Raw genomic sequence first — 15596 nt, forward strand, 5'->3', positions numbered from 1 at the left:
GAAGATGGCGTTTCATTTTTTCCGACTCTATGGCCAGTGGGCCCCGTGTGTACATACTGAAAATTAATAATGAGAAAAAATGGAGGCCTCCAGGTCTAGAACGTGCGACCCTTGCCCATGTCAGAGTCGATCCGGGCTGCCACACCATTCAGTCTTCACAACTTCAAATAAATTTTGTATTCATCAATTTGAATATATAATAAGCAGCGCATGTACATTTTTCTATTAATTAAGCATTTAAATGTCCGTATCTAATAATCAATTTTATATAATACATGTGTGTATGTTTAAATGTTTTTATCGTTTGTATGTATAATATTTATAAAAAAATATTTGGACATTATTTTAATTACTTACGTTTCACAAATATTTCAAAAAGAACTAGCGCGTGCAAAATGGGCTGCACTATCTGATCTAAGCTCCACATGTATCGTCCTTATACTACATTAACGACTGTTATCCTTATTAGACATCCAAATGTGATTGGTGCAGTGGCTATGAGCGCGTGCACCCTAACAGTAGGTCGCGTGCTGGATTCTAAAAAAAAACCATGTCGCGTGTTGGAATGTAGGGGTCTAACATTTTCTCTTTTAACTTTTAGGTCGGGGCTCACATGTCATACATCAAATAAAACAAAATACCATCTACCGCGTGGGCAGGGTCTTCTTTTGTGAGAAATAAACAATGTCGAGGTTTTTTTACAAAAAAAAGCAGGCCACACACTTCTAGTCACTGACAGATGGCCCCACGCCATGTTGGCAGCATTGGTTTCGTATCCAAGCGTTGGTTAGCATTCTATTTGCACACCCGAGTCAAGTTATTACACCAGTTCAATATATACCATAAGTTCTAGCAACAAAGTGATCGTAGTTCAAGCCACCATCGGTGTAATTGACTCAACTGAAATATATTAGACCATGAAACTGTTGGTGCAATATCCTGATAGGGTTGCATGATGGTTCAGGCATTTTTCACAAGGGGACGCGGTGGCGGTAGTTCAGATGCTTAAGTACAACACACATTCATCAACCCGTGTAAACCACGGGATAGCCATCGAGCATGATTGACTACACGCAACGGCGAGTACGGCGAGTGCAGATTCTCCAGCTTCGCCGGCATTGTCTTCCTCCTTCCGCCCCGTTCACCTCCTCAGGCCGAGCAGCGCGAGGAACAGCGACACGTAGTCATAGCGGAAGACGTGCCGCAGCATCCCGAGCTTGCTGTCGTCGCTCCACGGCGGGTACCTGAACATGAACTCCACCAGGAAGCTCCGCCTGAACACTGCCTTCTTGTGGCTGAACATCTCGAAGGAGTACTTGCCGTGGTACTGCCCGAACCCGCTCTGCCCGACGCCGCCGAACGGGATGCTCTCCAGCCCGTACTGCACGATCGCGTCGTTGAAGGTGACGCTCCCGGACGATGTCTCCCTGACGATCCGCTGCTTCAGCGCCTCGCTCGTGGTGAAGGCGTAGATCGCGAGCGGCTTGGGCCTGGAGCTCACGAACTCGATGCTCTCCTCGATCTTCTTCACCTGCATGCAAGCAGAGGCATCATCACATGTTGGCTCGACTGTCGGTTTCAGTGGAAGGCTGCCGCTGTGGTCGTTGATTGACGTACAGTGATGATCGGGAGGAGCGGGCCGAAAATCTCCTTTGTCATGACGTCGGAGTCGAGCGGTGGATTCAGCAGGATGGTGGGCTCGATGCTCCTGCGCCATTGGAATCATGGCTTGAGACAGAGACAGACAGACAGAGACACACAGAAAGAAAAGAGACACCCAGTACTGCAGAAGTGTACAGGGAGGGCCAATGATAAGAAGCACTGAGGCGAGGTGCTGCTGAGGAACTTACAAGATCTTTGGGTCCACGTCTCCACCATGCACAATGGAACGGCTCACCTTGTGATCCTCCAGGAGGCCACTCAACCTATTGAACTGTCTCTCGTTCAGAATGCGCGCCATGTCCTCTGGTTTCGTGATGAGTCTCTCGAGTGTTGATTTCAGCAGCTCAATCTTAATTCAGAGAATAACTATATTAATTGTCAGAACGTAAAACAGCAGGTAATTTGGTCTCGTGACACAAGAACAGTTCAGCAGGAACCAGACCAGAATCGGCGCAAACTGTTCCTCCACAAGTATGTAATCGATGGCTATGCAAGCTTGACCGGCGCAAGTAGACCATTTCGCGCCTATTATGCGATTTACAGCAACCTGCACATGTTGAGATGCCTGTGGTAAGGTTATCTTATCCGACCTTGGCAAAACTGAAAACAAGCGAAGGCCAGGGGGTTTACCTGACTGTCTCTTTTGCTGTCCAGCCAATCGACAATGCACGGGCATTTCGAGCCAAGCTCAAGTGCCACTGGGGTCAGGTGCTTTGCAGCTTTTGTCATGATAATGCGACCTACACGGGCGCCCCCTAAACGCCAATAATAGAACCGTCAGGCATTGCCAACAGCTACTTTTCTTAAGAAATCAGGATCCAGATGAACTTGCAGGCTTGGAGTACCTACCGGTGAAGAGGACTTTGTCCCATCGGTGCTCCATTAGCTCTTGTCCAACTTCCGCTGCACCCAAGACGACCTTTACAGCCTCGGCGTCAAGGTATCTCGGTATGTTGGCAGCGAGAAGTGCTGCGGTGGACGGCGCGAGCTCGGACGGTTTCAAAACCACGGCGTTGCCAGCCGCTAAGGCACCGGAGAGTGGCTCCAGAGCTAAGCCTGCATGCAGCATAAATGGGATATTGTGTACGTTTTGAGTACGCAAACTACAACAGGTTGAACAGGCAAGGTTAAAAGCATGTTCGGCGTGTAGAGTCACATATTGCCAAATTTTGTCGCTGTTTATTTTACTGTCACATATAGTTTTCACTACTAGTTACCACATTTTTGTGGCTTGCCATAACTTAAAACTCGGTAAACATATTTATGACAAATACAACACAACAACAGAAATATTTAGCCAGCCTATAATTTCTACAAGCAAAACATCAAAGAGCTAAGCTGAGAAACAAAGTGCATCGCAATTGTTGCATGTAAATCACCTTGCTTAGTATTTTTCACAAAAAAAATCACCTTAGTATAATTGTCAAAAGATAGGTTTAGTTGACTAAGTGGTACCAATATTTTTAGAGGGCAGGCTTAAGCCTGTTAAAACACCCCTAGTAGAATTAGCAGTGACGCCAAGCTTGACCTCATTTCTTGTGGTTTCATGACTATGGTGAAACGGCATGTGGTGGGCACTCTATGGTCAACTACAAGACCATTATCGTTAGAAGAGCCTAGAGCTCTTTTAAAAAAAAAATCTCATCGCGGATCTTGGTCTTAATATCAAGAATTTTGGTATGGTTTTAATGGATGGATCCTGATTGGCCGACTTCTAATAAACCCTACGACACATGGCATTCTAATTTGCCCTTTGTCGGAAAATACATAAAACCATATCACGCCTCCACCGATATCACTATTGGTGATGCAAAGATTTCTCTCTTTTGGCATATGACAACTGATTGGGTACATGACCTGTATGTCTACGAGCTCTATATCTATTCCGAAACACATGGTGAGGACTGAATTAGGCCAGTCGCACATGGTGAGGACTGAATTAGGCCAGTCGCAAGGATGTCAAACCCAGTGAAAAATGGATAAAACCGACCCTTTTCCGAAACTTTAACATGAAATGCCCCAATCTAACAAATATTTCACAAAATGGCCTTTTTTTGCATGACGCCCGGAGCTGGGGCACCATGCTAGAGAGCATGACGCCCCGGCCTAGGACACCATGGTTGCGACATGTAGCATGGCACCCCGAGCTAGGGCGCCATGCCAAATAGCATTGACGCCCTAGCCCGATGCGGCATCGTATCTAGCATGGCGCCCTAGCCCTGGGCGTTATGCAAAAGGGCCATTTTATGAAATATTTTCAAACCGGGGCCATTTCGTGTTGAAGTTCCCGAAAAGGGTCAGTTTTGTTCATTTTCACTCAAACCCAACTCAGCTCTTGGAGTTCATGGACCACTGTCTCTTGATTGATTCAGTGCACATAGACTACCAACCGGCGAATTCCATTTGGTGGATTTGGAGCAGTGTTTTGTTCATATTTTGAACAACTTAACTACTTTTGGGCGACGGGAACGAGTGCATGTCGTTCCTTCTTGAAAGCATTGCTTTTGGTGAATTTTTCTTGTTTTTGTGTGTTGTCGAGGTCGGTGAATGATGTTTCTTTTTGTTTGATTGTTGTGTTTGGTTGGGCGTGTCGGCTCTTTTTATTTATTTATGGGTCCCGATAACTGTCACACGTGTGGTGTATCGGGTAGTTGTGCCACACGCCTCGTGTGGCATGAACAGCAACCAGCCCACACACCTACGTGTGGGCAAAACAACTAATGCCCACATATATTTTTTTCCTCCTGAACCCTCTCACACGCGTGCGTGTGGGCGAAGTTGATAACGCCCACACGTTCGTATGTCAGGCCTCGTACCCTTCTGGTCCCGCACGCGACGCGTGACGCCCACCGCGCGCCCGCAGTTGTCATGGTCCAGACCCTCGTCCATGTTCGTTTATATGCAGTTGCCATGTCGCTGAATTACGGTTGCCATGTCGGACAACTGCAGTTGCCATGGTTGCTCAACTGCAGTTGCCATGTATGGTCTGATCTAATGTAGTTGCCATGATTTTATAACTTTAGGAGTTGCCACATACTAACACTAGGCAGTTGAGAGAGTTGCCATGTGCTCACAAGCATGCTAGGGCAGTTGCCATGTAAAAAAGAAGAGTTGCCATCTGCTTACGTGCATGTTAGGGCAGTTGCCATGTACGTGCACGTTGGGGCAGTTGCCATGTACCATGCAAAAACACATGGCAACTCGGTAAAAGACAGTTGCCATCTGCTTACGTGCACACTAGGCAGTTGCCGTGTACCCTGCAAAAACACATGGCAACTCGGGTAAAAAAAGAGAGTTGCCACCTGCTTATAAAGCACACTAGAGGCAGTTGTCATGTGCGCTGCAAAAATACATGCCAACTAGCAGCTTACGTGTGGGAGAGGAGACGTGCGTGTGGGCGAGATGGCAAATGCCCACACACCAGCCCTTGTGCATGACTGAAAACTGGTGTGTGCGTGAACTGCTAAACGCCCACACACCGGCCCCTTCGTGTGGTAAAACGGATGTGTGGGTGAACTATGTCACACATCACACACACGCCTTGTCCTACGTGGCACAGAAAATCAGTCAGATTGTGTCAAAATTCGTGCATATAGTACTGGACGGTGATGAATGCGTGTGGTCGAGATGGTCAACGCCCACACGTGTGGGCGTTAACATTTCCGTTATTTATTTATTCTTCTTTTATGTTTTTGGCTGTGTGCATCTCAATATCTTGATATTGTATCGTTCTAGAGACCGGGTATGATCTTGATATTAATGTGTTAACTTTTATTATTGTTAGTGTTTTATTCATATTAAAAAAATGCAGTTAGAAGAAGGAAAAAAGGGAACAGCCTTACGCATATCAAATTACAACCTGTCATAAAAGTGACCAGCCAACCAACATGTATAGTGAAAATGGAAGGCACTTGTCACAATCGCAAGACTGCACCCAGCTTGTTGCCATCAGAAAGGTTGTTTGAACTCAGACTTCGTACAGCACCGCTGTTCTTTGGTCGTACGAGCATGTGAGGTACTTTGGCAGTAAACCATGTGAGCGTACAGCGAGCCAACAACACCTCGTAATCGTCTTCTTGAACTTCTTTCCTCTTTCCCGTTTCGAAAAAAAAAACTTCTTTCCTCTTTCGATGCTACGCTGGTACTAGTGGCGAGATTCGTTTTTTAGATGCTAGCGGTGAGCATTGGTCTGTCAAGATTGATTTTTACCGACTTCATCGTCTATTCATCTCATTGCAAAGATAATGAAGAACTGAGAGAACAGGTATCATGAAACTGAAGGGATTGTGGAGCAAAGAGGGCACCTATTGGAAGATTCCAGCAGGAGAAAATGAGCACGACCCCGAGCGGCTCCGGCAGCACCAGCGCCGTCGCCGGAAAGGAAACCAGCGGCGTAGGAGCCTACACTGACAAAAACAAGAAGTCATGCAGCAGCCCAATGACGTTTGTAAGCCATGAAGATTGGCAAGGGCTTGCCTTCTCAGGGGCCGCCCATTTCTCGAGGTTTTGCAGCGTGTGCTTGATGGACTTGACGAGAACCCCGACCTAGAGACCAGCAGCACAGATCAGGGAAGAGCTTGGCTAAACGAAGCACGAACCGTCTGTTAATACCTCGTCCCTGAACGATTCAGTCCGGTGCTTGCCGAGGTCGTCGTGGAGCGCGTCGAAGATCACCTCCTCCTTCTCCGTCAGGAGCCTGATGAGCCCCTTGAGCTGCGACCGCCTCCATGAGAGGTCCTTGGTCCTGCCGCTCTTGTACACCACTCGCAGGCTGCTCACCAGGCTCCCCAAGCCAATGGCCGGCTTCTCCTCCATGGTTCCCGTGGATGGATGGATGGATGGATGCAAGGGGCGTGCACCAGCGTAGCTTGGCTTGAGCTGAGCATATGCGAGCGACCCAACGTGTGTTAAATAGGCAACCAGCCGGAGCGAGGCAGACAGACTGGTAGTGTGTCGTGGTTCATGCGGAGCGAACAGGGCAGTTTATGGACCGTGATTACCCAAATCCACAATTTCTTTTGCGGGAACCCAAATCCGCATTAACTTGAGGAGTTGGGGCCTTTTAAATATACTGAGTTGTACAGTACACGGACTGAAATCGTAGTCGCTCTTAATAATATTTTGATTCATCAGGAGATTATTTGGTTCAGCAATCTATGTGAGCATCTCCAACCGCGTTCCCAACATGCCTTCATCAAGTGATTTTTTTACGCCGACATTTAAAAACCGGTCCAGTCGCATCCCAGGAGCCCGTTTTTGGCCGGTTTGGGCCAAAACTGGCGCCGGCGGACTCAGGCCGAACCCGACGCGCTGGAGGCGCCGGGGGCGCTTGGAAAGCGATTTGACGCGAACATCGATGGGTCCGTCGAGTCAGCAAGACGCTGCTTTGTCGTCCTCATCGCCTCAATTCTCGCAGGAATCAATGCAAAGGCTGGCCAAGGCTGCCGCGCCGGTCGGCCTCCATTGATGCCCCACAGGCGGCGCAGTGAAGGCGCCACCGACGTGAGTCCCGCCCGCTCCCGCCACACGTCGCCTGACATGCAGCCTCTCCCCGCCCCCGCTGCCGCTATAAAAGACGACCTCCCCGCCGGTGAACGCCACAGCTCATATCCCCCCTCGCGTCCGCCACACAAAGCAGCACTCTCCCTCCTTCCCGCTGACGAGCAAAATGACTGAGAGGTTTCCAGGCGAAGGCGCGGCGGCGAACGGCTTCGGCTGCCGCCATCTCCAAGAGCCGGAGGCGCGCCTCCTCTACGAGGCCGAATACCCAGCGCCCCGGGCATGCGTGTGCCGGGGAGCTGGAAGTTGAGCGCCGGCGGCATCCCGGTGCCACCGGTGCCCGAAGGGGCGGCAAGGCGGGCCGAGATCGCCCGCATCCGCTCGTCGATGCCGGAGGAGGAGCGAAACGAGCCGAGGTACGCCGCCGACAGTCGCACGCTGTGGACGATGTTCTTCGAGCGTCGCCGCAAAGACCATATCGCCTCCACCAACGGCGTCATCCCTCGCGGGCGCCTCAACGCCGACGGGCGGCGCAAGTGGTGGGGCGTGCCCAGCCGCACCCTCGAGGTCGTCCTCAACCACATCGAGATCGGCAACACGCCGCGCCTCGAGTACCCGCCGCGGCCGTCGTTCTCTCGCCGCCGTGGCAGCTCCTAGATGCCACAGCGAATGGAGCCAGGGACGTCCTCGTCGTCGGGCTCCGGCTCACTGTCCTTCGGCTCGCCAGCGCTCCGCCCCATCAAGCCGAAGCCGGAGGAGACGCCGCTACGACGCCGCACCCGCAGCGGCGCCCTCGTCATCAACGAGGGTGCCCGCCCCTCCCCGCGCTCCCTCCGCTTGGTCCGGCCCAAGCCCGAGCCGGGACTGCTTCCCGTCAAGCCGGAGCACGTCGACATGGTGTCCCCCGACAACGAGGCCGCCCTAAAATGGGCGAAGGACTACGTCCGCGAGCAGGTGCACCGTCAGCGCCGGGCATACGCGAAGCTCCAGGCTCAGCGCCGTGGGCGCGAGGAGGGATGCGTCATCGTCCTCGACAGCGACGACGAGGACGAGGCCGGGCCGTCCAGCGCCCCACCTCGCGTCGGCAACCCTGGCCAGAGGTGCAGCAGGGACGGCGGCGGCTCCGGCGGGGCGCGCGCAATGACGACGATGGCGGCGGCGACTACATCCATTTCTACAGGCTTCTCGGCATGTAGATGGCGGGCGATGGACGCGGCGCAGTGGCTAGGCCTAGTTTGGCATAGTAGTAGGCGTAGTTTGCATATTTTATCATTTTTTTTTACAAATTTCAATGAAATTTCGCCAAGTTCGTGCTAGATCTCCGAGTTTGCACAAATTTGTATGAAGTATCGCCGAGCTCGCGCGATATTGGCGGCGACCTGGGGGCGACAACTGGGAACGAAGTCGCCCCCACGCGCCAAGCTAGCACCAATTCGTTCCCAGGCGGCTCTTTTTCGGCACTCTGGGGGCCGAACGGCTGAAGATGCTCTGAATGATGGTTGTTGAAAGGTGACCAAATCACCTCTTATCTCCACAAATTTGCTTATGAAGAAAAAACTATTCATTCCACCACTCGAAAATCCGTCTATGCCGAGTGTTGACACCTTTCTTGTTTCCTTTTCGGTGGGCATTCGGTAAAGAATATATGTGCCGAGTATAACCCTCGGCAAACTCAAAACTCAGCAATGAATGGATTTTGCTGAGAGCACGCTAAAAAACTGGGCCTACTGCTTTTGTCACTAAAGGCATTTCCAACGTTGACCCGCAAATTTGCTTTAGCATCCGTCTATGGACACTGATTCTAGAGACGGCCATACAACGCTAGCCGCATATGTCCGCTTACATTTCAAACAACGTGTCAATTAACCGGACAGAATTCATGCAAACACGACGATTTTCATCAAAGTTTGGATAGAAAATAGCTCAAATTATCCATACATAGCACAGAAATAAGTCTAGCACAACAATAGTTCAAATTCAACAAGATTAGTGGATGTTCACAAGTTTTCCACAAATGGATCATGTCGTCTCATACATACTGCCTCTCCAGTTTCATCCAACAATGTGTGTGTGTGTGCGCGCGTGTGTGTAAATGGACGTCCCTCTGTCTTGTGGTATATCACCGCAGGAATGCGGGCCACATAATGTGTAGATCAACATTGAGTGAATGATTCAATCAACAAGTTGAGCAAGAAGAAGCAAAACTTACGATCACCTTTGCCGCTTGGAGTGACCACCTTGTCTCCAGCAGACCATCCGCGTCACAAAACTTGGTGATGGAGGTCTAGATGGCGTACCATCGATACGATAACAATCCCACGTTGCGTTGTTGGATGATGTGCATGTCGTAGGGCGCAATGTGCTGTCGCACGTGAAACGAATCATGCACGCTGTCGGTGTCAAAACCGGCGGATCTCGGGTAGTGGGTCCCGAACTGTGCGTCTAGGCCGGATGGTAACAGGAGGCAGGGAACACGATGTTTTACCCAGGTTCGGGCCCTCTTGATGGAGGTAAAACCCTACGTCATGCTTGATTAATATTGATGATATGGGTAGTACAAGAGTAGATCTACCACGAGATCAAGGAGGCTAAACCCTAGAAGCTAGCCTATGGTATGATTGTTGTATATGGAGTTGATTGCCTACGGACTACAACCCTCCGGTTTATATAGACACCGGATAGGGTTAGGGTTACATAGAGTCGGTTACAATGGTACGAGATCTTGAATATCCGCATCGCCAAGCTTGCCTTCCACGCCAAGGAAAGTCCCATCCGGACACGGGACGAAGTCTTCAATCTTGTATCTTCATAGTCCAGGAGTTCGGCTGAAGGTATAGCCCGGCTACCCGAATACCCTCTAATCCAGGACTCCCTCAGTAGCCCCTGAACCAGGCTTCAATGACGACGAGTCCGGCGCGCAAATTGTCTTCGGCATTGCAAGGCGGGTTCCTCCTCCAAGTCCTTCATAGAAGATTGTAAACACCAAGAGTAGTGTCCGGCTCTGCAAAATAAGCCTCCACATATTGCCATAGAGAGAATGATATTAACACAAATCAAATCTGTTGACGTATTCCGCAGTGCGTCATCACACTACAGCCAAATCCTTTACTCGAATCGTCTTCACCTTTCCACCTTAGCGTGTTTTGTGAGGCAGTTTCCTTGGTGCGTCTTGTCAAAGCAGAGATCGTGTGCCCCCCTTTTACGGGATTCTCATCAATACGGACGTGGGTAACCCAATCGTGCCCGTTAGCATGTTTTCTCGATTAAAGGCGAGTCCCAAACGGTTACGGGGAGGGCTCCTGGTATTCAACCTCTTATAAAGAGACCAGGTCCTTACTCTTTTTCTCCAATCCCAAAACAAGTTCGCCCATCGCCTCGAGTTCCAACACCCTAGGCTCCAGATTTCGGGCGTCTTAGACCTTCGACAATGTCCGGTTCCGACCTTCAAGGCCGATGGATGCCCTCCTCCGTCACGGAGTAGGACGTGCTAAAGTTGAGAGAGGCTAAGTTCTTGACCGCCGAAATTTCGCACAGGTTGCCTGCTCAAAGGCAGGCTATCCCCAGTCCCCAGCCCGGTGAGAGCGTAGTGTTCGTGTCTCACTTCCTTCGGGGGTTAGGCTTCCCGATGGACCCCTTTGTGAGGGGACTGCTGTTTTATTATGGGCTGGAATTCCACGACTTAGCTCCGGAGTCCATCCTCCATATCTCCTCGTTTATCGTTGTATGCGAAGCGTTCCTCCGTGTTACCCCTCACTTCGGATTATGGCTCAAGACTTTCAAAGTGGAGCCGAAGATGATCAAGGGACGGCACGCAGAGTGTGGAGGCGCTATTATAAGCAAAAATGCTGATGCTCCATGGCCCGAGGGCTCTTTTAAAGAGGAGCTAGGCTTGTGGCAACGAGAGTGGTTTTATATCACCACTCCCCGGAGCACCAAGTGGGTGGAGCTTCCTGCCTTTCGCTCGGGTCCCCCACCACGGCTAGCGTCATGGGTTAACAAAGGGTTAGATTGGGGTTTGCCCAAAGACGTGCCCTTGTTACAAGGCCAAATTAAGGATCTCTTGGAAGGAGACCTCAGCTTGGTCAAGGTGACGCAGGTCATGCTGGTTCGCCGAATATTGCCTGGCAAACGTCGCCCCCTTCGCCTGTGGGAGTTTAATCCAGAGGGACCGCGAGCTCTCCAGAACTTTATGGGCGCAATGCCCGCGGAGATGTATAGACTGTTCTTCGGATCACAAGAGATGTGTCCGGATTTAACCGAGGACGCAGGCCTAAGCTGCAATCGCCCGGATACTCAAGTAAGCAACCTTGTGCCCGGACCTTCTATCCGTATAATTGTCATAAACTTACCCCTAAAAGAGCCGTCCTTTTAAACAGGAGTGGATAGCGAAGGCAAAGCTGATCAGGTGTCCGACTCCCCTTCCTGAAACCAGGCCGGATCCCGTGCTGGTCAGGATGCTGGAGATAATGCCTTTGGAGGAGGAGGACAAGGAAACTATGGCCTCCTCGAAGGAGGCTGCTCCGAAGGGAGGAACCGACAATTCCTCTCCTAAGGGGAAGAAGAGAGCCGCCTCTGACGACCCGGAAACCATGGTCTCGAAGCGGGGGAGAAAATCCTTGTCAGAGGGTCCGATGCCGGGGAGTTCCTCGGCTGGACTGCGCCCTCAAGGGGATCAGCCCTCCAGCGAGCCGTAAGTGGAGAAAAGATTTTCCTTTTGAGGGATGAGGGAAATCCTTGATTTGTATCTGAGAAGATTAACCAAACCTTTATCTTGTAGCTCGGACCTCAGCCCTTCTCAGCAGAGCTCGTCTTCGGGGGATCTCCTTCCGGAGATGATGGAGAGCGGGACGCCTCCCCCTGCTGTGCCGCCTAGCGAGGCAGGCGACCCTGAGGTGTAGTCGCAGAGGGTTTCTCCAAATCCGGCAGGGGCGGAAGGTGGCTATGCGGCCCCCTGAGGTTCTCCGCGTCCGGCCTTCGAAAGAGGTCATGGGACGAGCCCGACACCGTCTAGTGCTCGGCCGGAGGAGCTAAAGATTCTGCTGGGGCGAGCTTCTATCTCATAGGAGCACCGCGCATTGATGGGCATGGTGATTGAAAGGATTTCATCCGTAGAGAGCGGATTATATGAGGCCGTCAAAAGTTTACTGACGGGTTTCGAGGTACATTAGATAATGTATACTTTTGTCAGTTGCGCATGAATAAGATGCGCCATGTGTAGATAGTAGCCCCTGAGACTCTGCACGTCGTCAAGAAATGACAACACGCGGAGGATCATAATCCCAGGTCTAAGATGTCGCCTTTGAATGTAGGCGGCAGGGTGTCCGGAATCGAGCCGAACTGACGATTTTGCCGAACTAAAGCGGTAACTGGACGTGGCAGATACCGACATCACGCTTGTCAATAAGCGGCTTGATGAGGCTCAAGGTATGTAATTCATCGGGCGGCATCAGGTAAGAACAGTTTTATGCCTGTGTCTTACGATGTGTGTGCTTGACGCAGATGGTGCGGCCGCCGTGGAGAGTCTTAGAGCAGAACTTTCCCGAGCTAAAGAACAAGCCAGCGAAAGTGATGCGGCCACCAGGAAAGCCCTTGAAGAGCTGAGAGCCGAACAGGCTGCTCATTGCCGAAGCAAGGAAGAGATGGCCGAGATGGCTGAAAAGTTAAAAAGCGCTACAGACCGTTGCAGACTTCTTGAAAAAGAATACCAGACGAAACAAACGGACTTAGAGAAGGCCGTTGCCAATGCCAAGGATGCGCGCTCTGTGATGAGAGCTGCGAAGGAGGAGCTGTGTCAGGCCAAATAGATTGCGGCTGGAAAGCCCTTTATGCTGCGAAGGAAATTTTGTGATCCGAAGTTTGCTCCATTGGATCGGATGTGGAGTGTGGAGGATACCTATCTGGACTTGGCAGCGAGTGCTGCTGATGCGACCGAACACTTTCGAGATCAGAAAGATCGCGAAGTGAAAAAGCTTTTCTGGTCGCAGTTTCACAATCCAGAGCATCCACTGGCAGTGGATGATCGTTTGGCTCAATGGGCCGAACTGAATAGGTTGTCTGGACTCGCCATGAAGTACGTCATGGGTCACCTGTGGCCGAGGAGATCGGAGCCGAAGAGTTATTTCAGCTTGGTGCAGCAATTCCTTGACGCGGTGCCGCGTATAGATGCAATGAAGAGGTCAGCATGCATAGAGGACGCTAGGATGGCTCTTGCCCATGTTAAGACATACTGGGCAGAGATGGAGACCACCGTTGTTGCGTCCCGAGATTCGGACAAAAGCCGAGTACCCTCCGAGCACTATTTTCAGGAAGTTCTTGAAGGCGCTCGTGTAATAGAGACGCGGTGCCCGAAAGATGCTATGTTATGATAGCATATGTAATTATAAAGTAATATTTTGATAAACTGTAGTGGCCTTTTTTATACTTGTGCCTCCAAGTATTGGGAACACCTCCTGTGCGGCCGTTTTAAGATATATATATATATATATATATATATATATATATATATATATATAGACACACACACACACACACACACAAAATCTGAAAGATGGCAGTTGTTGGCTTCAGCCCCCACGCACATAGTGCGGGGGTGCTCGCAGAAGACGCATTTTCACACTTAACCCAACGTCTTGGTCCTACAAAGGAGGTGATAGCGCAGCGGGCCAGGCAACCGGACTATAATGCTTTAACACTTTCACTTAGCTATAGGAGTTTGACAGTGAGACTACTTAGGTAGCCCCTTGGTGGCAACTGCGCTCGTCCGAGTTCGGGGCGCGTATGTGCCTGACCGGGAAGCGGCCCTTCGTTAAAGCGGAGGAATCCGATAGATTCTGATAGGTCATTGAGTGGCTGACCAGTCTCACGCTACATCATGATAGTCAGTTTTCGGCTTTCTCTACTGAGGTGCTCGCCCGGCCGAAGCGGGGCACAATCGCAGTAGTTCTCCTGGTGCTACCTTAGCCGATAGAGCGGAACGTAAGGTAGCCGAACTCAGGAGCCGGGCAACCCAACATTTGACCAAAGACATGATTCGGAGCTGATGCATATAATGCCAAAACTCGCGACGCCGAACACTCCCTAAGGTGTTCGGTCTTTATGAGTGCGGGTGAAACAACACTCTTTATTAAAAAAGCCCCTAGTGTCCAGGTACGTGCAAAAATTCTGACGTGGCCACATGCCAAGACGCCAGCCTCCTCCTTGGTTATATCAGAAAGAAAAAACCAGGGGATGTGTAGCAACAAGAGACAGTAAAAAAGGTTTACGCAGGGTGTTAATCTAAAAAGAATCCTTTAGGACGGGTCCCTACTGCACGTCTGCGCCTGTGTCTCCGTTGTGTCGTATCCTGGACGGGCGTCGCACGACGTTCATCTGTAAAAGAGAGGAACTGAGTTGAAAACGGGTCGTGCCGAAAAAGTTTAAAATAAGCAAAGTATAAAGTAAAATATATAAGACTGAGCTTTATTGTCTCTTATTGTATATGCGTGGAGCCCCTAGTGCGGGGGTATATGGCTTCTAGGCCTGCATCAATGATGATTTTGCACCGAACTCGTCTATCCGCGTCCGTGGTCTTGAATGACCTATTTCGAAGTTTTTTGGCCGGTGAGGCCATTTTGCTGTGGGGCTGTCAAAGCGGCCGCACAGTCCTCCGCTTGGGGAGGCGCACTTTAGTGCTTCCCCTTCAAAGAGATGATGCCTCGTGGACCCGTCATCTTAAGCGTAAGAGATGCATAATGCGGTATTGCGTTAAAGCGAGCGAAAGCTTCGCGTCCCAGTAGTGCTTGATAGCGACTTGAGAACGGGACGATATGGAAGGTCAGCTTTTCACGGCGGAGGTTATCGGAAGAGCCGAATATGACTTCGAGCCGGAGAAAACCCATACAATGGGTGTCCGGACCAGGTATTACCGCTTGAAAGGAGGTTTTGCTGCGGCGGATTCTTGCTGGGTTTATCCCCATGTGCTGGATTGTATCCTGATATATCAGGTTTAGTCCACTGCCGCCGTCCATAAGGACATTTGAAAACTGGAGTCCGCCAATTATTGGATCGAGTATCAAGACAGTCCAGCCTACATTCTTGATATTTCTAGAATAATCTAGCTGATCGAAGATGATCGGTTTTGACAACTAGTGGCAGGACCCTTTGGGGATGGGCTGTGTGGTGCGTACCTTTACGGGCGCCGCACGTTTTGTTATGTGAAGTGAGTTCACTGTTTTTACTTCTTGTGGGAAGTTCTTTTGTTTCCTGGTGCTCTGCTTTTGGGGTTCGTCCTCGTCTTCGCTTGGTGTGTCGAGCCCCTTGTGTTCGGCATTGAGTCTGCCGGATTGTTTGAAAACCCAACAGTCTCTGTGAGTATGGTTAGCAGGCTTCCCAGGAGTACTGTGTATCTGACATATCCTGTCCAGGATTTTATTTAGGTTGGATGGATCGTCCCTGTT

At 50.5% G+C, this 15596-nt stretch overlaps 1 protein-coding gene across 1 annotated transcript; it reads right to left on the bottom strand.

Moving 5' to 3' along the window:
• Nucleotides 1-888: 888 nt before the first annotated feature.
• On the bottom strand, nt 889-6651 carry LOC119317282 (aldehyde dehydrogenase family 3 member F1-like). Its single transcript, XM_037591710.1, has 9 exons — nt 6274-6651; nt 6139-6207; nt 5967-6063; nt 2512-2718; nt 2293-2417; nt 2105-2209; nt 1851-2011; nt 1618-1708; nt 889-1531 (listed from the first exon to the last, which is right to left on the bottom strand). The coding sequence occupies exons 1-9, from the start codon at nt 6475-6477 to the stop codon at nt 1142-1144; spliced, it is 1449 nt and encodes a 482-aa protein (XP_037447607.1). The 5' UTR covers nt 6478-6651; the 3' UTR covers nt 889-1141.
• Nucleotides 6652-15596: the final 8945 nt, after the last annotated feature.

The sequence above is a fragment of the Triticum dicoccoides genome, chromosome 6A (assembly GCF_002162155.2).
Source record: "Triticum dicoccoides isolate Atlit2015 ecotype Zavitan chromosome 6A, WEW_v2.0, whole genome shotgun sequence".
NCBI lineage: Eukaryota > Viridiplantae > Streptophyta > Magnoliopsida > Poales > Poaceae > Triticum > Triticum dicoccoides.